Source organism: Garra rufa, chromosome 17, assembly GCF_049309525.1.
Source record: "Garra rufa chromosome 17, GarRuf1.0, whole genome shotgun sequence".
NCBI lineage: Eukaryota > Metazoa > Chordata > Actinopteri > Cypriniformes > Cyprinidae > Garra > Garra rufa.
In genome coordinates, this window is record NC_133377.1 from 39144866 (window position 1) to 39170911 (window position 26046).

Here is a 26046-nt window from a genome sequence, read left to right on the forward strand (position 1 = left end):
TTATATTTATATATAATTCTAAAACAGTGTTGAAAACAGTTCATATTTGATTTTTCACAGTTGCTGATTCATATTTTTGTGGAAACAATGGGAATATTTATTAGCATTTATTTTTAAAATAGTAAAGACATTAATGTTACAAAAAAAAATCTATCATTTTGAGCAAGTTTAATATCTCTTTCTTTTCATTTTTTCTAAAAAAACTTACTATCTCCAAACTTTAATTTAAAATGTTAAAAATATATTACAATAGAAAACTGTTATTTTAAATTGCAAGAATATTTCACAATATCACTGTTTTTACTATATTATGTATACACTATGTATTTATCAAACAAATGTAGCCTTATTGAGCAGAAACATTATTAATCTTACACAAATGTAAAAAATTTTACATTTTAAATAATTGAAATATAATTCATTTAATATTAATCTAATGTAAAAAAAAAAACGTGTTAAAATGCTAATGCTAGTTTGAATTTAGCATACAAACATTTGCAATCTAGGTACTTCCTTGACATTGTAATATTCCTGATTATGGTATCCAGTTTAATTGATCTATTCATGTATTTATTCATTTATTTATTTTATTTTAACTTTTTCCATTTGTAATTATCTTTATTTATTTATTTATTTATTTATTTATTTAATTTTTCATTTTTATTCAACTATTGCATATCCATCTTTGTTATATTCTAATCAATATCATCATTAATATTAGGCAGTATGTTCGGGGTTGGTTGGGGAGGGTTTAAGAATGTAAAAAATACAGTCTCTGTACAAATAATAGCATTTGTCTTTGGAATAAAAAATAAAGAGAAAAAAAAAAAAAAACATTTGCAATCTGTCTATTAATTCGTTTTTAATCAGGATGAGGTAACTTACAGAGCAGCCGTCGATGAGGGCTTTGATGTAGGGGCTGCTCTCATAGCTGAGCTCTTCGTCGTTGGCACCCTGGAAGTGTAGCGCCCTCTGGTAGCCGCCGTCGTTACTGAGGTCCGCCCAGGCCACTGATCGGTGGCAGTGGTAGGTTATGTTTTGACGGGCCTGAACGCTGAGCAACCGCAAGAATCCCAGCTGGACAACACCCACGGGCACTCCAGTCGAGTCAACATATGAAAACTACAACATAAAAGACAACATTACATCATGGTTCACAATATATTACATTTCTATATTGTATATGGGCCATTCTGCTGTCCCACCAAAAAACACATTTAAAAACCATTCAAGTATTTAAATCTTAGATGTTTACTAAGATCCTTCTATTGTCTATTGAAAGCCACCATAATATTTAAAATATCAGTAAGCTTAAATAATATAAAAATCACCTTTTAATTGGGAGGTGGCTGTCCCAAATAATAACCCCTAAATTTATGAACCCTAACTTATGAAAATTATATTAAAATCATTTTTGTACTTTTTTCCATTGTTGTTTTTAAAAGTATCTTTGTGATTCTTTGTTAATTATGACTTAATGTAAAAAAATATGTCCCGCAAATTTCACGTCACTACCGAAACAGTGTCTGTTTTATTATGGAAAAAAATACTATGTGGACCAGCAACTCTTTGGTTACCCAGATTGTCTTTTACAAGGAAATTTTTCATTTAAAATACATAAATTACAAATCTCATAAATTACATTTGAAATATTGTTAAAAATGTAATTGTTGTTGATTTACCTCTGTAAAAATGTTAATAAAATAGCAAAAAAATTACATTTACAAAATCGTAAGCAAAATCTTAATAGGTCAATATAACCCTTCTAATTAAATTATATGCTATTGTGTTTCAGTTGTGACACATTTGGGGAGAGGACAAATATTCCAGAACTTTCTCAAAATACAATATGTGACCCTGGACCACAAAACCAGTCATAAGGTTAAATTTTTCAAAACTGAGATACATATATCACATGAAAGCTCAATAAATAAGCTTTCTATTGATGTATAGTTTGTTAGGATAGGACAATATTTGGTCGAGATACATCTATTTGAAAATCTGGAATCTGAGGGTGCAAAAAAATCCAAATACTGAGAAAATCACCTTTAAAGTTGGCCAAATTAAGTTCTTAACAATGCATATTACTAATCAAAAATTACATTTTGATAGGTTTACAGTAGGAATTTTACAAAAAATCTTAATGTAACATGATCTTTACTTAATTTCCTAATGATTTTTGACATAAAAGAAAAATCAATAATTTTGACCCATACAATGTATTTTTGGCTATTGCTACAAATATACCCCAGCGACTTAAGACTGGTTTTGTGGTCCAGGGTCACATATGTGAATTAACTTCACAATTACTAGAAATGTGTACCTTGAATATTATACAATTTGTATAGATAAAAAAAAAAATCAGCTCTGACTTTGGACCAATTCTGTTAAATGGCCCAAATAAACCAGCTTTTTTTCTTCTGTTGATCCCAAAAGAAGATACTTTGAAGAATGTAAGTAACCAAAGTTGCCAGTAGCCATCGACTTCTATAGTATGGAAAAAAATACTATGTGGACCAGCAACTGTTTGGTTTCCCAGATTGCCTTTCACAAGGAAAAATGTATATATATTTACAATACCTTTCTAATTCAATTATTACTGTGTTCCAGTAGTGACAAATTTGGAAAGGGACAATTATTCCAAAAATGTCTGAAAATTTAATATGATAATTAACTAGATCTAGAAATGCATTGGTAATTATACAATTTTCATACATAAACATTTTTTTTTTAGAAAAATACTTTTTTTTTCAAGACGTTACCAACTCTCACTTTGGTCCAATTCTGTAGAATACCCCAAATAAACCGGTTTGAGCTTTTCTCCTCTGTTGATCCCAAAAGAATATATTTTGAAGAATGTGAGTAGCCATTGAAAAAAAATACTATATGGACCAGGAACTGTTTGGTTACCCAGATGGTTCAAAGTATCTTCTTTTGTGTAAATGATCACAACATTTTTATTCTTGGTTAAACTATCCCTTTAATAAAGAGGTTTTGGTTCACTTATGCATATTACCTGGCTAAATAAAAGATACAGATTGAAGAGATGATTTTGAAGAGGCAATAAACTCACCTTGCTGCCCTTTGCAAACTGACTAAACCAGGACTCAGGCTTCTCCTTTGACCAAGTGTTCATCTTCACCTAGGGCAGAATTTAAGACTCATAAATTCAGACCAATCCAGATTTCACATATAGTAAAATATATAAAAAGCAAGTTCTTACATTTTCCACAGCTTTGCTGGGATACAAGCAGGTCTCTCCACCAGCAGTGAAGTTACAGTAAACCTTGAAAGAGTCCCGAGCACAGCCTTGATTTGGATCAATCCAGTACTCGCCTGAATAAAAGAATAAGAATGATTCGAATGCAAAATTGTTTCTGTTAGTCACGGAACGTGTCAATCACATTCAGATGATCGTACCATCTTTCAGATCTGGTTGGCTGAGGTGGAGGTCCTGGCAGGTGCGGGCCGGGCTTTCCTGTGTTCCCAGTGGGAAGCGCATGCTCTCGATCTCTTGCCGCAGGGAATTGAGTGAGCCATAGATCTCCTCCATTCCTTCGTTTCCGGTCAGGAACTCTGTGCCCGTGGCGTCGGCAGCCTCAGTGTCAGTCTCAGAGAGCATCTTACTGGCGTCGATGGAGCGCTTGGACTTCTTGGGGATCTGAATGGGCAGCGGCTGGATGACATCACCAGGAGGTCCCTAAAAGAAAAAGGAGAACATAGTTGCATTTCAAGGATGTGGGAACTCTGGGATGATCTCCTTTTATTTTCGTCTTAAATGATTGTGTGTTTTTTTGAAGATTTGTCATCAAAAATACTAGTACTGAAGATAACAGTACTCACAGGTGGTCCTGGTGGTCCTTGTACACCTTTTTCTCCTTTAGGACCAGCTCCACCCTGTACCACAGAGATATGATACACAAAATTAGTGTCATTGCATTGTAAAGTATAAGACATGTGACCTATGTATAATACTTTATTTCCATTCCGTGGCATTTGATATGTGTTATGTTAAGAACATTTTATGATCATTTCAAATATTTAAGGAAGGATTTCACAAGGATTACTCACACTGGCACCTTTAGCTCCTTTGATACCCCTTGCACCCTGTGAAAAACCACATCCATTCAGTTTTAATCAGAGATACCAGTTTTGAGATTATACAGTCAGGTCCATTTGGACACTGACACAATTTTCATATTTTGAATTTTTTTCCAAAATATTTTGAAATATTTTCCTATGTCTTTATTTTGTTTTGGGGGTGAACTAGAACATGCTCTCATGCTTGGTGGTTTCGAAAACTGCATTATTTTTCACATAAGTCTGGCACAAATGGCTCGATTAGTGATTCTTACGTTTTAAATATGGATTTCTTTCTTACAAAAACACATCGGTTTGCTACAGGAGGCTTTTACTGACCCCTCCAGAGCCATGTGAGGCACTTTTTATTTTGGATCGATGCACTTTATTGGACTTGTTTTTTGGACCTGGATTTGTACTGATGGTACTGATGATATGAAAATTTGATATGAAAAACAGCTCTACAAAATTCAGAAATTGCAATTTTACTCACAGGCATACCAGCAGGACCTGATGGACCAAGAGGGCCAGTTCCTCCAGGCATACCCTACAATAAAACACATTAAGAAATAAGGAGAAAAAACATGATATTTGATGATATGAAATAGGATATGAACTATGAAAGTTTTGTATCTAACTACCTTTTAAAAGTTTAGGTTTGGAGAGATTCGTTTTGTTACATACCTTTCTATGAAAGTTATCTGACATTATCAAGATGAATTTGTTTTGACACAGTTTAACTCTTGAGTTCGTGTCATATATTATTACCAAAAACTGTGATAAATGTTGAAGGTGTCTGAATAAATTTTAGTTTGATTGTCTTTGCCTATGGTCTGATTTCGATTTGAGTAGGACGTGATCAGACTTATACTCATACCGTTTCTCCCTTGGGTCCTAATGATCCCTGAGGTCCTGGCAGGCCTCTGTCTCCCTTCTCTCCCTGTTCTCCTGGAGGCCCAATCAGACCAAGCATACCTGGATGTCCCTTCTCACCCTTAGCACCGGGGTCACCACGAAGACCTGCCAAACCTGGAGGACCCTGTGAGAGGAGGGGAAAAACAATTTGGACTTCAATATACAGACTTATACCTCATGAAACTTCAGATATTAATACTTGTACATTGAATACTCAATCCATTACTGTATATTTGTCAATACAGCATGTCTTTGTAAAGAAGAGTGTAACTGGACAAGTTCATTATTATCAACAAACCACAAAAAAAGTCTCAAAAGACCAACACAACATAACCAGAAATCTCTGCTTATGCTGTACTGGTCTTTTGAGACTTTTTTGTGTCTCATTGATGTTAAGCTTGTCTAGGAGATGTAATGTGATATATGGACTAGTCTGTTATTTAAATTGGCCAAGATTGTTAACGCATTATTGAATACTGTGAGTAACTGTCGACTGTATTTACTATGTTCTCCATTTGGAGGAAATTTTTTGGAGCAAACATTTCAGGATTTTTCTCCATATAGTGGACTTCTATGGTGCCCCAGAGTTTGAACTTCCAAAATGCAGCTTCAAATGCAGCTTCAAAGGGCTCTAAACAATCCCAGCTGAGGAAGAAGGGTCTTATCTAGCGAAGCGATCGGTTATTTAAAAAAAAGAGAGAATTTATATATTTTTTAACCTCAAATGCTCGTCTTCTCTAGCTGTGTTGACTCTGTGAATTCCAGTTCAAGACAGTTAGGGTATGTCGAAAAACTCCCATCTCCTCTTTTAAAATTGATTTTTTTATTTTAATTACAGATTGCTTCGCTAGATAAGACCCTTCTTCCTCGGCTGGGATCATTTAGAGCCCTTTGAAGCTGCATTTAAACTGCATTTTGGAAGTTCAAACTCGGGGGCACCATAGAAGTCCACTATATGGATAAAATCCTGAAAAGTTTTCCTTAAAAAACAGTTTCTTTACGACTGAAGAAAGACAGACAAATCTCTTGGATGACAAGAGGGTGAGTAAATTATCTGTACATTTTTGTTTCGGAAGTAAACTTCTCCTTTAATGAGTGTGCAGTTATACTCTTCTTAACAAACTTTTTTCCCTAACATGCCCCTCCATAAAATGTGTGTTTCCTGTAATATTTTAACACAGAGGCTCTTACCATTGGTCCAGGAGGTCCCTTCTGGCCAGCAGCACCTGGAGAACCTTGCTCGCCCTAAATAAAGAGTAATTAGAAGATAATTTTGATATGAACTTTATTAGTTTTTGTTAAATAAACAGAAAAATATCACAATTTCAATATCATACCACTGTTCCAGGCAACCCTCTTAGACCCTCAGTTCCTGTTTTTCCTGGTGGACCCTGTGGCCCCACAGGGCCTGTCTTTCCTGGAGGGCCAAGAGCACCTGAATCTCCCTATAAAAGATTACAGGAGGAAAAGAACTAAAGGAAGCCTGCTTATTTGTTGCAGTTGTATTTTCTTTCATTGAAATAGCCTTACCTTGCTTCCTTTCTCTCCCTGACGACCCTCTGGTCCCCTTGTGCCTGGAGGACCCTGAAATATGAACATAGCAAACAATTTAGAGACCAGAAATATGTATTTTTCTATGGGACCCTGTTTAATATTTTTTGCAAACCAAACACATAGATAAAATTACACTATGCTACAATGAAATACAGCATCAATGATCTTTATACAAAAATACAGAGCTCACAAATGAACATATGTGACCCTGGATCACAAACCAGTCAAAAGGGTCTGTTTTTTAATTTATAAATATTTAATAAATAAGCTTTAAATTGATGTATGGTTTGTTGAGATAGGATAATATTTGGCCGAGATACAACTATTCGAAAATCTGGAATCAGAGGGTGCAAAAAAAATTTAATATTGAGGAAATCACCTTTAAAGTTGTCCAAATGAAGTTATTAGCAATGCATATTTCTAATGAAAAATTACGTTTGATACATTAAGGGTAAGAAATTTACTAAATATCTTATAATAAACACTAAATAAAAGAAAAATATACAATATATTTTTGGTTATGGCTACAAATATACCTGTGCTACTTAAGACTGGTTTTGTGGTCCAGGGTCACATATGAGAATTGCTATGTTGGGCTGTGGTAAAATGAGGTGATCTTACTCTCTTTCCTGGAGCTCCAGGTGGTCCGTTCTCACCGGTTGGTCCAGGTGAACCCTAAAGCCATGCAAAAATAGTTCAGTAAACACAATATATGCTAATATCACCTTAGAAGTGTGCAAAAGGAAGATGTGCACTTTACAAACAGGAAGATGATCACTTACAGCTTCTCCTTGTTCTCCATCCTCTCCTCTTTCACCCTTTGCACCATCTTGGCCCTGTAAAGAAGGTCAGATAAAAGTCAAACATTTTTTCTTGTACTGACAAATCATATAAAGTAAGATAATGAACATGTATAAAGAATGTACGAATGGTCAAATCCTAGGAATGTAACAAAATAAAAATCTCTTGATACAATAATATCTCAATATTTGGTCCATGATACGAGATTTATAAAAATAAAAAAAAGACTAATGAAGACATTGGGAAAAAATTTAATTTTCTAATGCACATTGATGTAATAACATCAATGTAAAATAAATGAAAATGAATATTTCATAGGTATATAATTTTTGCTTTACACTACAGTAAGTAAATTACAGTACAATACTTCTTTTCTAATTTCTACACTTGAAAGGGGCATTTTGAATTTGGACTGCAGTAACGTTACCCATTTAAACTGCTAGCTGTCAGCAATTCATACTGCACTTTTAAGCTTTTATTTTGATGGAAATGGCAGTAGAGCTTTTATTTTGACAAAAAATTCCAGTTTCAGTGAAAATAGGCTTACAAAAATGCGTGCACAAATCTAGTGAAATGCTGTAATCACTAGCCACGAAAATAAAGCATAACTGGTGGCCGTTGCGTTCACAAACGTGCGCTAAATTCACAGCACATGCACAAAAACAAGTTCACTGCATTCACTGTGAACTGAGATGTTTTGAGGCACGGAAAACACCGGATCACGAGGTGATCACCTGAACTAAGTGTGTGCTTCAGTTTGAATCATGTAGCGAAAACAGACTTGATGAAGGGATTAAGCCATATTGTGCTTTGGTTTTAGCTTGTTTGACAGATACTGTTCCAAAGCATAATGGCCCAAAACACAGCTTTAAAGACCTTTTATGTTAGAATAACAAGTTGAAATATATTTTAAAAACTATGCTTTTTGCCCGGATGACCTATCGTCTCATATCATCATCTGACCACAATCAAGATAAGAAGATATTGATAATACCATTACATTCCTCTCGAATTCCATGTCATGTATTAGTGTTTAAATGACAGCTCTACTCACACGTGGTCCAACTTCACCAGGGGGACCAGGATCACCAGGGAAACCAACAGGACCCTTGAAAACACAAACATCAGCTGCTGAAGAGTCACAGATAGACCTATTTTTCATTTCAAAGCTATGCCATGTTTTATACATACAGGGTTTCCTTTGGGTCCGTCATCTCCAGGGGGTCCTTTACCACCAGCAGGACCAGCGGTGCCCGGCTGCCCAGCCTCTCCCTTCTCACCACGCTCTCCTCTCGGGCCCTGCCATTGGATAAGCAAACCAATAAAATGTTAGCTGTGCATTTTTACAGCTTTAGGAGAATGATAAAAAAGTTTCAACTATAAAAATTCTCACCAATTTTCCTGGCTCTCCACCAACACCAGGTGGACCGGATTCACCAGGCTCACCCTGTCAAGACAAATAAAAAGACGTCAAGTGCCATCAATCAGGTCTGCTAATCCTATCGATCATAAAGTCGTCATCCATACAAAAAGTTGAGCTCTTTTATACATGCCTTCTCTCCTATGGGACCTGGATTACCCAAACCTCCTGGGGGACCTTGTGGACCCTGAAGAATTAAGGATATTACATTTTAGTCATTTTTCAGATGCTTTTATTTAAAGTGACTTACAAATTATATGCATTAAAATATCAAAAAATGGTAAATTAAATGATCACAGAATGCCATGATTGGCCAATCTGAATCAAGAATTCTAGACAGTCACTGCATAATGATTATAAAACATATGATTATGTTGAATCTTTTATAGAGAAAAATAAGTTTCTTACATCAGCACCATTAGGACCAGCTGGACCACGTGGACCTGGAGGACCAGGAGGACCCTACAAAAATACATAAGCAAAAAAGGTTAGGTTATAAAGGGCATAATAGGGTGATTCACAGTGCATAACACAGAATAAAACTGCCTTTAAATCAAAATATTCAGACTCACCAGTGGACCAACATCTCCTGTCTCTCCTTTTTCTCCAGATGGGCCTGGCAAACCCTAATGAAGGGGAATGAAGTACAAAGAGCTAAAACATCCAGTGTGTACTGTAAATTTTAATTGGTGAGAGCGGATAAAATTCAATCTGAATGCAGTACCTGAAGTCCGATGGGGCCTGGAGGTCCAGGAAATCCTCTTGTACCTTCATCTCCCTTAGCGCCAAATGGTCCCTGTTGACCTCTGGCACCTGTTTCACCATCAGCACCCTGAGAACCGATTTAAAATGGGGTCGATCAGAAAATGATATAATAATTTGACTGCCAATGAATTAATTTTTGATCCCATTTATTGTATCGAATCACACTTACAGCTGCACCAGGCTGTCCAACAGGACCCATTGTCCCAGGTGGACCAGGAGGACCCTGTAAATATGGAAATAATTGATTATAGATTGATATTGTGCACAGTAAAACAGGGGAAACACAATCTAAGCATGCAAGAATTTCACAATTTAAAAGCCACTGAAATGGCTTTATACACTTTGTTGACACATGTCTATTGAAACAAGAATCTGTTTCTGATTTTACAAATTACTCACATGTTCTCCCTTGGATCCTTTAGCTCCCTTTTGTCCTGGCTCTCCAACCTCTCCCTACACATAAAACCATTCAAATTGATATTTCACAGGAACATCCAGATAACAGTGATCATTTGAGATCATGATATGAAGAGGTCACTGACCTTGTCTCCATCCTCTCCAGCGGTACCTGGAGGTCCAGCAGGGCCTGGGAGACCAACTGGACCTTGGATGCCGTCACGACCAGCTGGACCAATTGGACCTTTCTCTCCCTGTAAAACAGGATTATCTTATTTTACAGGCCTACACGTAAATCTGCATTAGAGATGAGGTGCAATCTTGAAAGTAGACACTTACTGGCACTCCCTTTTCTCCCGCAGCTCCAGGGGGCCCCTGAGGTCCAGGTCGTCCAGGTGGGCCAACAGGACCTGCAGTACCAGCTTGTCCTCTCTCTCCAGGTGATCCCTGCATAGAAATTCAATTAAGTAACAGACTGAAAGACCAAAATATAATCTCAATATATCAAAAATCTCAAAAATAAAAAAATTCTTACAGATGATAAAAATGATAAAAATGATCATAAATTCTTACTAATATTACTTCATCCTACAGTCAAAATAAAAAATAAAATAAATGTTTTCATTATTTTCATAATTAAGCACATAAATAACTTTCTATCTCACTCTAATACAAAAACGAAATTTATAAAAAATAATTAAAATTGTACATAAAATTTAAACTGTAAACTTAGAATGCAGTAAACATTATGGTATTGTATTGCTATACTATTTTTAATTTAAATTATTAAAAAATAATGATTTTATGTGTTTGATTGTTATTTAAAAACAGTCCGTTTGTTTATCTCTTATTTTTCATTTCAATTTTGGGGTGAAATATAAGCAATATCAATATGAATTCATAAGTCAGTGCGGCACTAATCACTAATCAATGTATCACGCTTAAAATTAAAGGAAGTTTTTGCAGTGATGCCATAGAAAAAACATTTTGGGTTCCCCAAAGGACCTTTTAGCCATTTTTATATAGTGTGAAGAACATTTTCTAATCTAAAAGACATTTTCGAAGTATATAGACCCTTTTGTGCAATGAAAGTTTCATAGATGTTAAAGATTCTTCATTGAACAGTTAATTCCAATAAAGAAATTTTATTTTTTAAATGTGTATCTACTTGATATTTTTAATGTTTTGCTTATTATGAGCAACATACAGCAGGTCCAGGTGGTCCAGCAGGGCCTTCATTTCCTTTCAATCCTCCACCGCCCTATGGAAACACAAAGGTAGAGTTTAGTAAGGTATAGAAAGATTTATGTGCAGTTTTAAAGTTGGGTTAGTTGATCAAACTCAAGAAAAAGAAAAGATTTTATAATTAATACTGTATAAAATAAGAATGCTAGAATGGGTGAGTATTATTACTGGTGTTCCTGGCAGTCCTCTCTCTCCTGGGAATCCTCTCAGTCCAGAGGGTCCGTCTTTACCGGGGCCGCCGGGGGGACCGGGATCTCCTTTGGTTCCCTCTTTACCAGAAGGCCCAGAAAGACCTTGCTCACCGGGTGGTCCTGGGGGTCCTGAATGACCACGCTCACCCATCGGACCAGTCTCACCAGAGGGACCCTAAACAAGAACTAGATTTGAGTAAAGCTTGTACAATTGATTTGTAATATATATTGATCTTTGATTAATTTTAATAACCGCTTGTTGAGAGAAAGACTAATTTTGCTTGATAAAAGCACTAAACTCACCTGTGGTCCAACAACTCCGGGTGGCCCAGGTGGTCCCACTTTGCCTTGGAAACCCTAAGAATAAAATAAAAACAGGTGAAAATATATACACTGCTGTACAGCTTTGATCACAGTAAATATTGTCCCTTAAACAGATAAAAAATAAAGATACATACAACTTCGCCTCTTTGTCCAGGGTGTCCAGGCAGTCCATCCTTTCCGGGAGGTCCCTTCAAAAATCAATCAACATGTCAATAAGTAATAGAGAAAAGCAAAAGTTTCTAAGCATAAGATCAAACTAATAAACTGTTACTTACAGGAGGTCCCTTTGGCCCAGGGAATCCATTAGGTCCTTGAGGTCCAGTTAGTCCCTAAACAAATACAGAAACATTATAAATACATCAAAGTGGAAGCAAAAATCGAGACTTAAAGGTTTTAAATCGATAAAATAAAGTTGAAATATACAAATATACATACTCTCTCCCCAGGAGGTCCAGGAGGCCCATCACTGCCAGATCCGCCCTAAAACATCAAAATGTATTAGTTACACATTCATCTCTAATTGTCAGCAATGATCTAACTTTTTTTTTTTTTAAATATTCTCATACCTTAGCACCTGGTTTTCCTGTTGACCCACGAGGTCCTCTCTGGCCTCTAGGACCCTAATAAGATTAAAACATTTTTTTGATGTAATGTAATGTAAGATGAGAGACGAGATTTTAAATTTAAAATGGGCCCTTACTGTTGGGCCTCTTTGTCCTCTTGGTCCAGCTTTCCCAATTAAACCCTGGAAGAAGAAAAATCAATTCAGAATATTTCAGCATCGTCAATGATTTTCTAAAAATAAAGGGTGATAGCCTATGTGGGACTATTTAAATTTTCAAAGTAAATGAAGGACTTTACTCTTTGACTAACTTTGACCTTAAATGCAGACATCCCGCTGACCTATAAATATTTCTAACATTTGAGTTTTAGTCAAATTCAGTCTTACCCTTGCGCCTTTCTCGCCATTAGCACCAGGGAATCCTGGGAAACCCAGGGAGCCCTAACAATACAAGCATTGGATTGATTTAAAAATGCATTAAATTTGATTACAGACTTCTGCATGATGCATCATAAACAATATTCTTTTTTGTTTACCTTAATTCCTTGCCTTCCGGGATATCCAGGAAGTCCAGGCACACCAAGTTTACCCTGGATTGACATAATTTAGTGTTTAATACATCTTTAGACCAACAATTAAAGTATACAGTCAAACAAAAAAATAATTCAGATATAATTTTTTGATATTTTTTCACTAGTGAGTGCAGGACACTACAGTTCATTTATGTAAGTGAGGATAGCAAAATAAAGTAAACTGTGATATATTATACCTAAATATTATTAATACAGCCAGTAAACTACTACCAGTAAAATTAATGAAAAAAAACTGAGACCCAAAAATATTCAGACACTTTGACCTTTATCGTGTTTTGTTTACGTGTTTTTCTTTAATTGCTAATGCAAACTTTTTACACCATATAAAATGTGAGAAATGTTGAAGGTGTTTAACTGTATATAAATTTATTACTTTTATACTCAAAAACATAAATTTAATATAACAAACATAACATTTCTATTCATTATAGGCAATACAAAACATAACTAAATGATATATATATTGAAACAAAATCAGCTATAACCACTCATTTTATATAGTTAAACTAACCTTCTCTCCCAAGAGGCCGAGAGGACCAATTTCACCAGGGGGACCAACGCGACCCTTTGGCCCCTCAGGACCATCCTCTCCTCTTGGGCCTGGCATTCCCACCTCTCCCTGTTGGTGCACAACAAATCTCAATGTTCAGTTGAAATGGGTCAATAAAGTCAAGTGCTACCATGTTATCATTCTGATGAGTTTCTATCCACTAAAGATTTGTGAAATAGAAGACATACCCTTTCTCCCTTCACACCAAAGTCTCCTTTGATTCCAGGGAATCCGTCCTCTCCCTGAAAGTAGAGTAAAAAATAAAAAATATTTAACACTGACCGTTGCACCTAAATCTGTAGCAAAAATGTATGTTTTGATTTTGATAAACGATGTTTTTTGACCAAAAACACTCACCTTCTCTCCCTTATGTCCCTTCAGTCCACGGATACCTTGACCTCCCTGTCACAAAATATTCAGTCTGTTATCATCAGCCATTACTAACACACAAAGCTCTCCACAGACAGAACTGTTTATAAAAATTATACAGAGTGATTTTTTTTATGATTGACCTCCATAATATTTACACAGATTTAATGTCCATTTGTGATGCGATCTGGGAAAACCAATCAGATGCTGCCGTGGGACATTTTTAGGAAATTCCAAAAAATAGGCAGAATGTCAGTTTTTTGTCAAAATTAGGTTTTCATTCGATTATTAGTCTATAACATCTGGTCTATCATCTCTAAAAATATCTTGGCAAAATTCATTTGTTTAGTGCAGAAAAATTGTGATTTATTGCAGCAAGCAGAAAAGGCAATCTTTCACTTATGTTAAGAATAAGAACACCACAAAAATAGTTAACCTATCAAAATAAAGGAACAAGGTGTACCAATGCACATTTCCTGCCAGTCCTGTGTAAACTACAGCACACAACATTTATTTATTTATTTATTTATTTATTAATATTGTGAGATGGCGGAGTGCATAAAAACAACTCTAAAGGAGCTGCTCACTTAAACGATCTTTGTCTGTGTCTGGTTATATATTAAGTCCAGCAATAAGTCCAGAGCAGAAAAGGAGAAAAACTGGAGAGCCTGCACGCTGTAACCTGTGATGTTTTATGAACAGATATACATTTAATGTTTGAATGTTTGCAAGTGTTCTGTGTTCCTTGGGGTTATTTTGTGTCTTTTACATCATGTACAGAGACTAAAATACATCTTTTACCACAGTAAAGTGATTTTACTTGTGATACTTGACTGCTGTGTTTCTATTTTCAAATTCTCGATTTAAACCTGCTTTTTTTTTTTCAAAATTCCTTTCCTCAGCCAAATTCAGATAGCCATAACTTTTGTTAAAGCTATGGACAAAATAAAAACTTGCTTGAACCTAGCTTTCATATGGTATCAAAACCAAAAAAAGTTTCACCATGTGTTGGGTTTTCCCAGATCACATCACATTTGGACAAATTATCAAAACAAAAGCTATCTGTATTAAACTAACTAAAGAGGATATATATTTTACCTTAATTCCCCGAGGGCCAGGATAGCCAATAGACCCCTGAGGACCATTAGGACCCTAAATATGAACAAGAAAATTACGTCAACATATGAACACACCGGGATTTATGAAAATGTCTGCCATAAAAAAAAAATAAAATAAAAAAAAAATAAATTAATAATAATAATAATAATAATAATAATAATAATAATAATAATATATATATATATATATATATATATATATATATATATATATATATATATATATATGTACATACAGCAGTACAGACCAAAAGTTTGGACACATCTTCTCATTCAAAGAGTTTTCTTTATTTTCATGACTAAGAAAATTGTAGATTCACACTGAAGGCATCAAAACTATGAATTTACACATGTGGAATTATATATACATAACAAAAAAGTGTGAAACAACTGAAAATATGTCATTCTAGGTTCTTCAAAGTAGCCACCTTTCTCTTGGCATTCTCTTGATGAGTTTCAAGAGGTAGTCTCATACATAAAAAGTATTATTCAATGTTTTTTACCTAATGGTTATTATAATTCGCCACGAGAGGAAACTCAAACAGTGAAAGTTGTTCAAAACCTTTCTTTTTAGTAAACTCTGTGTACAGAAACAATGTTCTCAATGCTGGAGTTCATGTGTAGAGACCCAGGCGATACTTCAAGCAAAGTTTCATGAAAATAAAGAAAATTCTTTGAATGAGAAGGTGTGTCCAACTGTATCTGTACTGTATATAAAATAAATATAATATATAAATATAATATAATTAAAACAAAAAGTGAACAAATGCAGAAAGCATACAATGAGATTTAATTTATGAAGCTATATATATATATATACATACATACATACATATATATATATATATATATATATATATATATATATATATAATTCTGCTTAGTATTATCATACACCCCACCTGATTTCCTTTGGTTCCACCGGGGCCTTCCTTTCCGGGATGACCCTATTAAGACAAACAAGAATGGCATATTCTTTATTCTTTACCACAGGTTGCCAATTTAAATAAACTAATAATGGACATGAACTGAAATATGTTAACATACCAAGGCAACAAGCTTATTTTGAATATTTTGAATCAGAATTAGGACTTACAGGAGGACCGTCAGCACCAGGCATTCCTGGTAGACCTGGCTTTCCTGTGGGTCCCTTTTAATAGACATACAAAAAGGCATTAAAATTGCATTTAACATACTTGATGATGTCAGAATAAGTTTGGACATGTATTTGGACAAGTGTGTCATTTTTTTATCAAATGCAGACTTCAAAGTGGCAGTTCTGTAAAGCACATGCATTGGTTATTAATAATGTTTGCTTTGTGTTCTGCAATCATAAAAAAATCTCACCTTCTCTCCTGGTGGTCCAATAGCACCCTGTGGACCTGGCATTCCCTATGACACAGAAAAACAATGATATTTAATACACTTCACTATGATTTTGTACATTTGTCATTAAATTTGTAATAGACCCATTGTTCACCTGTGTTCCTGGTGCCCCCTGCTGTCCTGGAGGACCAGGCTCTCCTTGAGGTCCCTTAAAAAATAGAAGACAATGAGAACGAAAGGTTGATTTTTTCATATACTACTTTTTTCTGTTACATTTTCTGATTGCTGTTATTATTAATATTTAACCTATTACTCACATACATGTTGCACATTCAAAAGTCTGACATCAGTAAGACTTCTAATGGTTTTTAAAGTCTCTTACACTCATCAAGATTGCATTTATTTGATCAAAAATACAGAAAAATAAATGTAATATTGTGAAATGTTATTACAATTTAAAATAATGGTTTCTATTTTATATACAGTAAAATATGTTTTTTCCTCTAATGCAAAGATAAATTTTCATAAGCCATTACTTCAGTCTTCAGTGTCACATGATCCTTCAGAAATCATCTAATTCAAAATATAAACCTTTTCTAACAATATAAGTCTTTGCTATCACTTTTTATTAATTAAACACATCCTTGCTGAATAAAAGTAATAATTTCTTTCAAAAAAGAAAGAATAAAAATTTACTGACTTTTGAACAGTAGTGTGTACTGTTAGAAAAGATTTCTATTTTTAAAAAAATGCTGTTCTTCTTAACTTTTTATTAATCGAAGAATGACAAGTTCCAAAAACATAATAAGCACCACAACTGTTTCCAGCACTGATAGCAAATCAGCATATTAGAATTATTTCTAAAGGATCATGTGATACTGAATACTTTAGTAATGATGCTGAAAAATCCAGCTTTGATCACAGAAATAAATTCGATTTTTAATGTACATTAAAATACAAGAACGTAATTTACATCGTAATAATATTTCACAATATTAATGTTTTTCAGTATTTTTGATACTTGATAAATGTAGCCTTGATTAGCATTAGAAACTTATTTAAAATACATAAAAAATCATACTGATCCCAAACTTTTTATCGGCAGTGTACGCTAATTATTGCATATTTCTACAGTATGCACTGTTAGAGAAATGTCAGAGAGCTCAGATTTACTTACCAAGTTTCCTTTTGGACCATGTGGACCGTCATTTCCGCGAACTCCCTAACATAGACAGATAATATGGAGAAATGAAAGAAAAAAAGATCTGGATATCCACAAGTTTCAAATCTTTCGTTTGTATGACAGTGTGTTGGAGTCACTGTGCAACTATTGCAGGTTAAATTTTAAACTTTATTATGTAGTATTTCTAGCTAGGCTTTTAATGAAAACTTACAGGAGGTCCAGGAAGTCCAGAAGGCCCTTTAGGCCCCAGCAACCCACGGGGCCCCTATAGAATAAGAAAGAAGTTAATCAAAGAACATAAAGCAGCTCCTACATTAAATGGTACTATCATATATGACTGTGTTTGATAGTGTCTACAGTGTCTGGGAGACAGAAACACTCACCGGTTCGCCGGGAAGACCTCTAGGTCCAACGTCTCCATCATCTCCCTGACAAATGTCAAGTTGGAAGAGGACAATTAGATTTAAGATTCAAATTAGTTTTGCTTTCTAAAAAAACCAACAGATATTCAAACAGAAATTCATAACATAAATCATATTGATTATTGTTAATTTACTGTAACAGTACAAAATTCTTGAAAAGTACCCTTTCTCCGTCCTCTCCAGGGGGTCCTGGGGGTCCCATTCCTCCAGTTTGACCCTTTAAAAATATAAAATTAAATAAATTAAACATTTTAACATAACTATAGCTACGTTCAAAATCTGTGTACACATTGAAAGCTACATTCGATTTTAGCTAAAAAACATCCAGTGTAATAGAAGCCATAATTATGCTGCTTTATAAGCTCATTATGTTTTGAAACAGAGCTTAACATTAACAATGATGTTAAGATGTCAACACTTACACGATAACCCTTGTCACCAGGCAAACCAGGAAGGCCATCAAAGCCACGGTCGCCCTAATATCGAAAAACATACACATACATGACATTATAAACTACAGACGCTGCTCAAAAGACTCAAGTTGAAGGTGATTTCTATGGGATAGACGTTTCAGAGCTGGATTAACACAAAAACACACAAATGAATCACACGCAGAAGACAATTTTATCCAATACGAATATATCCAACCTTAATTCCAGACTCTCCTGGCATTCCTCTGGCTCCATCGGCACCAGCACGACCCTGATGGAAATATCACATGTAAGAAACTAGATTATTACTTTGCTTGAGAGAAATGCAAGTGGTGAGAATGCAAGATGTGTGGATGCTAGGGTATTGCTTATTGGTTTGAAGAAACTATGATATTCTGATCCATAAATAAGGCCTGTGCCACAGTAAATCTGCATGTTTTTTTTTTATTAGTCAGGAAAACAGTAGTGAACTCACCCTCCGACCAGATTTACCAGGAGGACCAGACAATCCCTGAGGACCTCTGGGGCCCTACAAAAACACGATAGGGATGCATGATAAATTAGCAGGCTGTCTCTTTGTATCCAAGATATTTGTGCATTCTGAATGTCAGAGCATCTCAGATTGGCTTAACATCCTGCTAGTGTTCTTGAGGCCAAGTTTAGAATTATATACAAATTTAAGACTTTACCTGAGGACCAGGGTCTCCGCTTTCTCCCTTGAAGCCAGGACTTCCAGGTGTTCCCTACACAGGATCATAACATCAACATGTAAGCACTTGATAAACAACATGTAATACTGTAATATACGTGTGTATTATTGTATCAGTGTTTAGTTCTTTTACCGTAGGTCCTGGACGGCCAGTGAAACCCATTGGCCCTGGTGGGCCTTTCATAGCCAACTAAACAAAATAAAATTCAATTAATACCGAATTAAGACGCATTAAGTTAGACCTTGATGTGGAAAAAGTGATAAATAAATGTTAAATGATTGCTATATGACAGCTGCTACTTACCCGAGCCTGAGACAGGATGGCTTGAGCTTGGGCCTCCTGTGCTGAGGCAACGGGCCCTTTTTCACCAGCACTCTGTCCAAAACGGAACTGCAAGAACAGAAAGAGTCTTGCAAATCAAGGACTTCAAATGATTCTCCTAAAACCTTAAAGTCCTTGAACTTGAATGTGAGAGCTCAGTTAGGACATAAAACTTGACCTTAGTTGTTTAATGGTGACATCTAGTGGTGAGATGACTTTATGAACTTAGAGAGAAAGCAGAAAGCCAGAAGACTTACAGGAAGCATGACAGAAGTTCCAGGAGGTCCTGGGACACCGTCCGCTCCAGGTAGACCAGCTTTACCAGGAGGACCCTACACAAACAACAGCCGGATTAATTATACTGCTTTAACTGTAATTAACCTAACACACTAAATATATGAATTAACAAGGACATATGTAAAGTTGAAACTATGACCACCACAGCTTATATATTTCAAGTGAGCATACTTAAACAGCATCTAAAGTCAAGCCACCTTTATTTTTTATAGCATTATACTGTATACAAGGTTGTTTTAAAGCAGCATCAGAATATTACAGGAAAGCAACAGAATCAATAATGCAAACTAAAAAAATGCTGTATGTAATGTGATTATTCATGTCAAGTTTACTGCTGGTTCAGTTTGGTTCAATAACTAATAACTATTGAAGTTTACCCAAATGTAAATGTAATACACAGTCAAACCAAAAATTATTCAGACACCAGATATAATTTTGGATATTATTTTACTAGTGGGTGCAGTTCATATATTTAAGTAGGGATAGCAAAATAAAGTAAACTGTGAGATATTATACTCAAAAATCCGTCATACAGTGGACTACCAGTAAAAAAAAAAAAATTGGATTTGACACTTTGACCTGACTATATTTTGTTATATACCTTTCGATCAAAGTTACCTGACATTATCAAGATTTAACTCTTGAGTCATATTTTATTACCATTTACCATTACCTAAACTATAGTGAATAAACAGTGATAATGGGAAAATGTGGGAAATGTTGAAGATGACTGAATAAAATAAGGTTTGACTGTATTTCCGTATATGAAATAAATTATCATATGAGCTAAAACATATATGAAAATTAGAAATTGTAACAATTTAATATATATTATATTGTTATATTAACATATAGATTAAGCCTGCTCAAATATGTATGTTTATGTATGTGTAATACATTACTATTAGTATATTCATCCTAAAATCCATCAATACTAGTTGATATTAAGTAAATATACAAGAAAGACATGTATTTTAAAAATATTACAAACATTCCAATTTTTGTATATATGTTGTTTTTATAAAGTACATATGCATGTATTTTAAAAATCTATATTATGGTTTTGTATATGGTATTATATGTAGCAACAATATATGTCAAAAGTATCATATAGATATTTTTTACATATGTACATTTAAACATTTTAATATGGGGGTTTTACATTTATACATCTCTACCCAGAGAATGTATACGTTAAAATTATATACCACCTTATAAGTAACATATATGGCAAAAATACTTTTGATATAGGACAATTTATGTCATATATTACATTTTCGTTTTCATGCATTTTTGCAGCTCTGCTCTAGACAGAGAAGTCAATGTTGGTCCAGTTTAGTTCAATAACAGTGTCGATCTTGCAAAATTGATCAGTTATGAGGAAATTTGAGTCAGCTATAAAGCAGAAGACTACAGCATCGTTATTCAGGTCAGTTCACATCCGATAGCATCAGTACCATCAAATTGATGACTTTTATACTCCAACTAAGCAGTGGCAAGAACTCATAATTTATCATTTTACAGAAAAATATGGGGGAAAAAAAATTGGTAGAAAAGAGTCTCATCTAAAGCATAAACAGACAAAAAACTGTCCACTCACCCTCTCACCAGGATCACCAACAGAACCAGGGGGTCCCTGGGGGCCAGATGGGCCAGGGAGACCCTAACAGAGACAGAAAGATTGCATAATTAAGAATGTATAATGTACACAAACCACAAGTGTGAAGCTTAAATATTACTAAAGCATGTACTAGCATGCAATGGAAACATAAACTGGATAACTTAATATGGCAGTTAAAAGTGTCGACCATTATTTGGCCATTAACTTAATTTTGGGGAGAGCTGGGAATGCTAATTAATCATAAATGAACTCAAAACAGTTAAAGTGAACATACTGCTGGTCCTTCTGGTCCAGGTGGTCCTTCAATCAACATGCCCTGTGAAAGCGATAAAATAAAGATATTAAACATAGAAATAACCCACCTTTTTCCTCCTGTAAGAGCGTATACAGACATTTGTAAGTTTTATGGGTCTGGCTTCCGGTCTCATCTGGGTCCAGCTATTTTTAGCTGTACAAAACAGCTTGTTTTGCTGCTTGATTTTGCAAATGGTGTGTCTCACCATATTATTTTAATGATGAGCACACAGGTTTGCAGTGCAAACAGTTTTACTGTTTACTGCACGTTGTTATTCTTGTTATTTTGCTACAGTTCGCCCATAGGCTTACTTCCGCATTAAAGAAGAAGGTGGATACATTCAGAGAATACATGATATACATCACAATATTGTTTTGTAGCACCCTCTGGTGGTCTGGATGAATTATGTGTCTAAACAGATGCAATAGTTGCCTTAATTATTTCCATTTGTCATAAGGGTTTGGAGTAATGATTTGAAGTATGGTGCTTACAGGTTCAAGGACAGCAGGCTCTCCCTTCTCTCCCTTCTGGGCTTGCATGGAGGCCTGAGGAAAACAGATATGTAACCCAAAACAGAGCCCAGTCAATATACAAAGAGAAGAAGCCATCAGACCAAGATGTTCAGGTACTAGCTGAGCATTGTACACCCACCTACATCTTACATTATAACCTTTTGTGGTTGTGGACTTGACCCAAAAACCACTGAAACTTAAGATTTACTTTGACTGACAAGGTAAAAGTAGATACTTAGCTGACCAAGCAGGCTTAAATGTCACTTATCTGCTCTTGTGAGGCCATCCGTCTACTGTACATTTTTATTTTTGTATATGTAGGTCAACAGCATGTCAATACATACTGTACAGCTCTGTCGCTGAAGTCAAGCAGAACAGTGGTAGTGTCCTTTCAAAAAGGCATTGCTGTTCTATGCTGATCAAGTTTAGGACTGTTCTTAGATCAGCATAAGAGCAGAGGAGTCAACCAATACTGAGGGTGTTCTACTGAACTAAGCACTCTATGCAGACTTGCAGAGGAATCTTGTGCAGGAGAAGCAGTGTTCAAGTCTTGTGAATAACAAGGTTTGCTGACAGGGAAACCATTTCCTGTTGATGGCATAACTCGCTGAACCATTACACTAAGTAAACTTGATTTAGTCTTTTGTAAATATTGAATGTACATAAGATGAGTCTGAAGTTCTCTTCCAAAACCTAGTGCAGCCTTGCTGTCAACTGCCGACTAGTGTTGTTACTGTTAACTAAAACTAAAAAATAAAATTAAAAATGGTTTTCATTAAATATATATATATTTACTAATCAGTTTGTTCCCTTGCTTCAGTTAAATCGTGACCACTTTGTATTACTTTGTACCGAGATAACACTATTTGAATCAAATGGTGCAAAAAAAAAAAAAATTGAGAAAATCACCTTTAAAGTTGTTCAAATGAGGCTCTTAGCAATGCATATTACTATATTACTAATCAAAATTTAAGTTTTGATATATTTATGGTAAGATATTTACGGAATATCTTCATGGAACATGATCTTTACTTAATTTCCTAATAATTTTTGGCCAAAATAAATAAATAAATTTGACCCATACAGTGCATTTTTGGCTATTGCTACAAATACTCCCGTGCTACTTAAGACTGTTTTTTTTTTGGTGCAGGATCACAAATATAAATATGTATAATCAATATTTTTTTTTTTTCAATCTTATGTGAATAATAAAATTGTCCTCTCAGTAAAAGACATGGGATGCTGTCTTTAAATTGGGTGAAAACAAGGTATTTGTATAGCCTTCACATTTTAATTTACATTTTTGTCACGGTAGGCAGCTAGATAGGTTTTGGAACAGAGATTCTTAAATAGTCTTAACAACTACCTGCGTGATGCCTCTGCAAGATTTAATACCATACCAAATTCAATTTAAGCTTTTATCAAAGCTATAAAGTGAATTTTTTGGAAAGCACGAGGTAACTTACGCCTCCCTCATCTGTCACAGCGGACAGGGCAGGGCCAAAGGTTTCTTCTGTCTTGGTTTCGATGATGGGCTCATTGTAGTCCTTGTAGGAATAGTCATACTCCTTCATTCCAAAGTCGCCTGTAATGTACTCCTCGGTAAAGGGTTCGTCTGGCGTTCGAGACACCCCTTCACCACCTGACTTGGCCTCGTCCATGCCCTCAACGCCGACGGTCTCGTCAACCTGGGCCGTACCATTGGGAGCAGAAGTAGGGGTGGAGCAGATGGTTTGGAAGATGGAAGATTACATGGTGTGATGGGACAGAAATGGATAGAAAATGGAGAGGAAAATGGAAATGAGAGGGCAAAGAGACAGACTAATCAGAATAATAGACCTTACCTGTTGTAAAACAGATTTGAGAGAGGGGCAAACATCCACACACAGGCACAGGTTTACACACAAACACACATAGTACACAGACTGATCTCAGCAAAACAGTCTTCTTCGTGTCTAATTTTGCAGAATTAATCAATAGTCTTATTTACTACTTTATTGTTCAGTCGAAAGGCCTGTTCACACTAGGAACAATAACTATAAAGATAACTCTAACGATAACTGTAACAGCATTCACAATATCGTTCTGTACTATAATCATACTCTTCTGAATAAAAAGCAAATTTTTTAAAAGTTCAGTGGATTCTAAATGACTTTTTATTAGTTCAATGTGACTCTGGAACACAAAACCAGTTATAAGTCGCAATTTGTATATTTGTAGCAATAACCAAAAGTACATCGTAAGGGTCAAAATTATCTTTTTTTTATTCCAAAAATCATTAGGATATTAAGATTATGTTATGTTCCACAAAGACATTTAGCCAATTTCCTACCATAAATATATCAAAACTTAATTTTTGACTAGTAAAATGCATTGCTAAGAATTTCAATTGGACAACTTTAAAGGTGCTTTTCTCAGCATTTCGATTTTTTTGCACCCTCAGATTCAACATTTTCAAATAGTTGTATCTCGGCCAAATATTGCCCTATCCTAACAAACCTTTCAATGGAAAGATTATTTATTCAGCTTTCATACAATGTGTTATGACTGGTTTTGTGGTCCTGGGTCACATATAGATCATTTGTGTTGTTATTGTTATAATTGCGTTGTAGACTAAAAATTATAACGATTATTAAAAATGTATATAGTTACTGTGAACAGGCCTTAAGAAAGCAATTGTCCGTTTCAAATGTGTGACCATAATTATGAGCGTTGTGCCTCAAGGTTGAAATTTTAATCTTTTTTTGGTGCATTTTCTAACATTGTTAATAAATCAGTTAAATTATTTCAAAGTGAGAACACAGAATCACTCAGGACTATGGCAACACACTCACTATGAGGCAAAAACTAAAGCACTACTTCCTACTAGTCTCTTACCCTTGTATTGTTGACTCTTTCATTTAAATTTCCTGGCCATGTCCATTTCCAAACAATCACTAACCATCATATTTATTCTTAAATACAAACCTGACCAAAACATCCCACTTTATAGACATAAAAATATGTTTTAGTTAGGTCTATACATAACTAACCCACTTTACATAGATTTTACATATTGGGCAGTGTCTGCATCCCAAAGAATATCTGAAAAGGAGCTGTCCAGTAATGAATGCATGGTATTCATTCCATAATTGTATCATTTCTTTTGCGATCTCTGTTTCTCAAGATTTCCGCTCTTATGTCAAGATGGTGTCAACCAATTTTGATATAGGAACAAGAAGAAAATCTTAAGGCAATTTTAGAATCACAAAAGAACATCTGATAAAATGGATGCGATGCATTCATTTTGCAGTTAGGTACAGGACTTATCATGGCACATGTGGCTGGAGAATGGTTAATTGTTAAGGTAAAACACACACAGGCTGGTCTCACCTCCCGTGTAAGGATTAAGATTAATTGAGAGACTCCATGTCTCTCACATATCTATGGGTGTGGGTTACCTGGTTAACGGTTTCTTCATATCCATTCAGATCACCCTCTGGCTGTGGGCTCGCCTCTTCTTCTACTGTGTAATAATAATCGGTCTCGGCGGGGGTGTGGTCAGCCTCTGAGTAAGCAGGATCTACATCCTGATTGGAGGATGCCAAGGGGTGGGAGGGGCCAGGGGAGGAGGTAAGCAGATTTGAAGGGGAGAGATTGATTAGTACGAAACAAGCTCAGGTCTGATGAACTTGTAGATAGAAAAAAATCAATGTGTTTTTGCCAACAGCAAATGCACAAAAACACCATTGATCTCATGTCATAGTAAAATCAGAATAGGAAACTCAGGTAACATCTTGTAATAAGCCTTTACAGAATCGCCAAGATTAGCCGTCCGAGATTTTCCTTTCAACCTGACTTGGTTTAAATAGCCACATTGCCATGTCAAAATTGGACTTTGAAGTTGTTGATGTTGGTGTCAATAGTCTCAGACCATTGATGACCTGAATAGCAAACAACTTTTAAATCTTCAACAAAGACAAATAATCAATAATCATGGAGTGCAGCATCACAGAGTCACTGTTTAAACAGGATATTTTCTGCGAAACTCCATCTCTCTTATTTC

General features: G+C 35.2%; 1 protein-coding gene across 6 annotated transcripts in view; it reads right to left on the bottom strand.

Annotated features, from left to right (window-relative positions):
* Positions 1-26046, bottom strand: part of col11a2 (collagen, type XI, alpha 2) — a 47037-nt gene that overhangs the window by 2679 nt on the left and 18312 nt on the right. For 3 of the 6 annotated variants that reach the window (XM_073822326.1, XM_073822325.1, XM_073822329.1), the window contains 58 exons: positions 25442-25570; positions 23468-23689; positions 21981-22034; positions 21469-21510; positions 21174-21236; positions 19534-19608; positions 19259-19345; positions 19088-19144; positions 18935-18988; positions 18721-18774; positions 18463-18516; positions 18237-18290; positions 17978-18031; positions 17776-17820; positions 17604-17657; positions 17387-17431; positions 16364-16417; positions 16231-16275; positions 15980-16033; positions 15786-15830; positions 14864-14917; positions 13754-13798; positions 13585-13638; positions 13358-13465; positions 12790-12843; positions 12641-12694; positions 12392-12436; positions 12258-12311; positions 12127-12171; positions 11967-12020; positions 11826-11879; positions 11671-11724; positions 11345-11542; positions 11139-11192; positions 10271-10378; positions 10078-10185; positions 9935-9988; positions 9705-9758; positions 9495-9602; positions 9343-9396; positions 9179-9232; positions 8904-8957; positions 8744-8797; positions 8542-8649; positions 8405-8458; positions 7332-7385; positions 7171-7224; positions 6526-6579; positions 6333-6440; positions 6187-6240; positions 4958-5119; positions 4574-4627; positions 4072-4107; positions 3844-3897; positions 3421-3700; positions 3224-3336; positions 3074-3142; positions 886-1122 (listed from right to left, as the gene is read on the bottom strand). In XM_073822326.1, coding sequence (XP_073678427.1) covers positions 886-1122; positions 3074-3142; positions 3224-3336; positions 3421-3700; positions 3844-3897; positions 4072-4107; positions 4574-4627; positions 4958-5119; positions 6187-6240; positions 6333-6440; positions 6526-6579; positions 7171-7224; positions 7332-7385; positions 8405-8458; positions 8542-8649; positions 8744-8797; positions 8904-8957; positions 9179-9232; positions 9343-9396; positions 9495-9602; positions 9705-9758; positions 9935-9988; positions 10078-10185; positions 10271-10378; positions 11139-11192; positions 11345-11542; positions 11671-11724; positions 11826-11879; positions 11967-12020; positions 12127-12171; positions 12258-12311; positions 12392-12436; positions 12641-12694; positions 12790-12843; positions 13358-13465; positions 13585-13638; positions 13754-13798; positions 14864-14917; positions 15786-15830; positions 15980-16033; positions 16231-16275; positions 16364-16417; positions 17387-17431; positions 17604-17657; positions 17776-17820; positions 17978-18031; positions 18237-18290; positions 18463-18516; positions 18721-18774; positions 18935-18988; positions 19088-19144; positions 19259-19345; positions 19534-19608; positions 21174-21236; positions 21469-21510; positions 21981-22034; positions 23468-23689; positions 25442-25570 — 4407 coding nt within the window. The remainder of the gene's footprint in view (positions 1-885; positions 1123-3073; positions 3143-3223; positions 3337-3420; positions 3701-3843; positions 3898-4071; positions 4108-4573; positions 4628-4957; positions 5120-6186; positions 6241-6332; positions 6441-6525; positions 6580-7170; positions 7225-7331; positions 7386-8404; positions 8459-8541; positions 8650-8743; positions 8798-8903; positions 8958-9178; positions 9233-9342; positions 9397-9494; positions 9603-9704; positions 9759-9934; positions 9989-10077; positions 10186-10270; positions 10379-11138; positions 11193-11344; positions 11543-11670; positions 11725-11825; positions 11880-11966; positions 12021-12126; positions 12172-12257; positions 12312-12391; positions 12437-12640; positions 12695-12789; positions 12844-13357; positions 13466-13584; positions 13639-13753; positions 13799-14863; positions 14918-15785; positions 15831-15979; positions 16034-16230; positions 16276-16363; positions 16418-17386; positions 17432-17603; positions 17658-17775; positions 17821-17977; positions 18032-18236; positions 18291-18462; positions 18517-18720; positions 18775-18934; positions 18989-19087; positions 19145-19258; positions 19346-19533; positions 19609-21173; positions 21237-21468; positions 21511-21980; positions 22035-23467; positions 23690-25441; positions 25571-26046) is intronic. The other 3 variants (XM_073822327.1, XM_073822330.1, XM_073822328.1) reach the window with 2 other exon arrangements.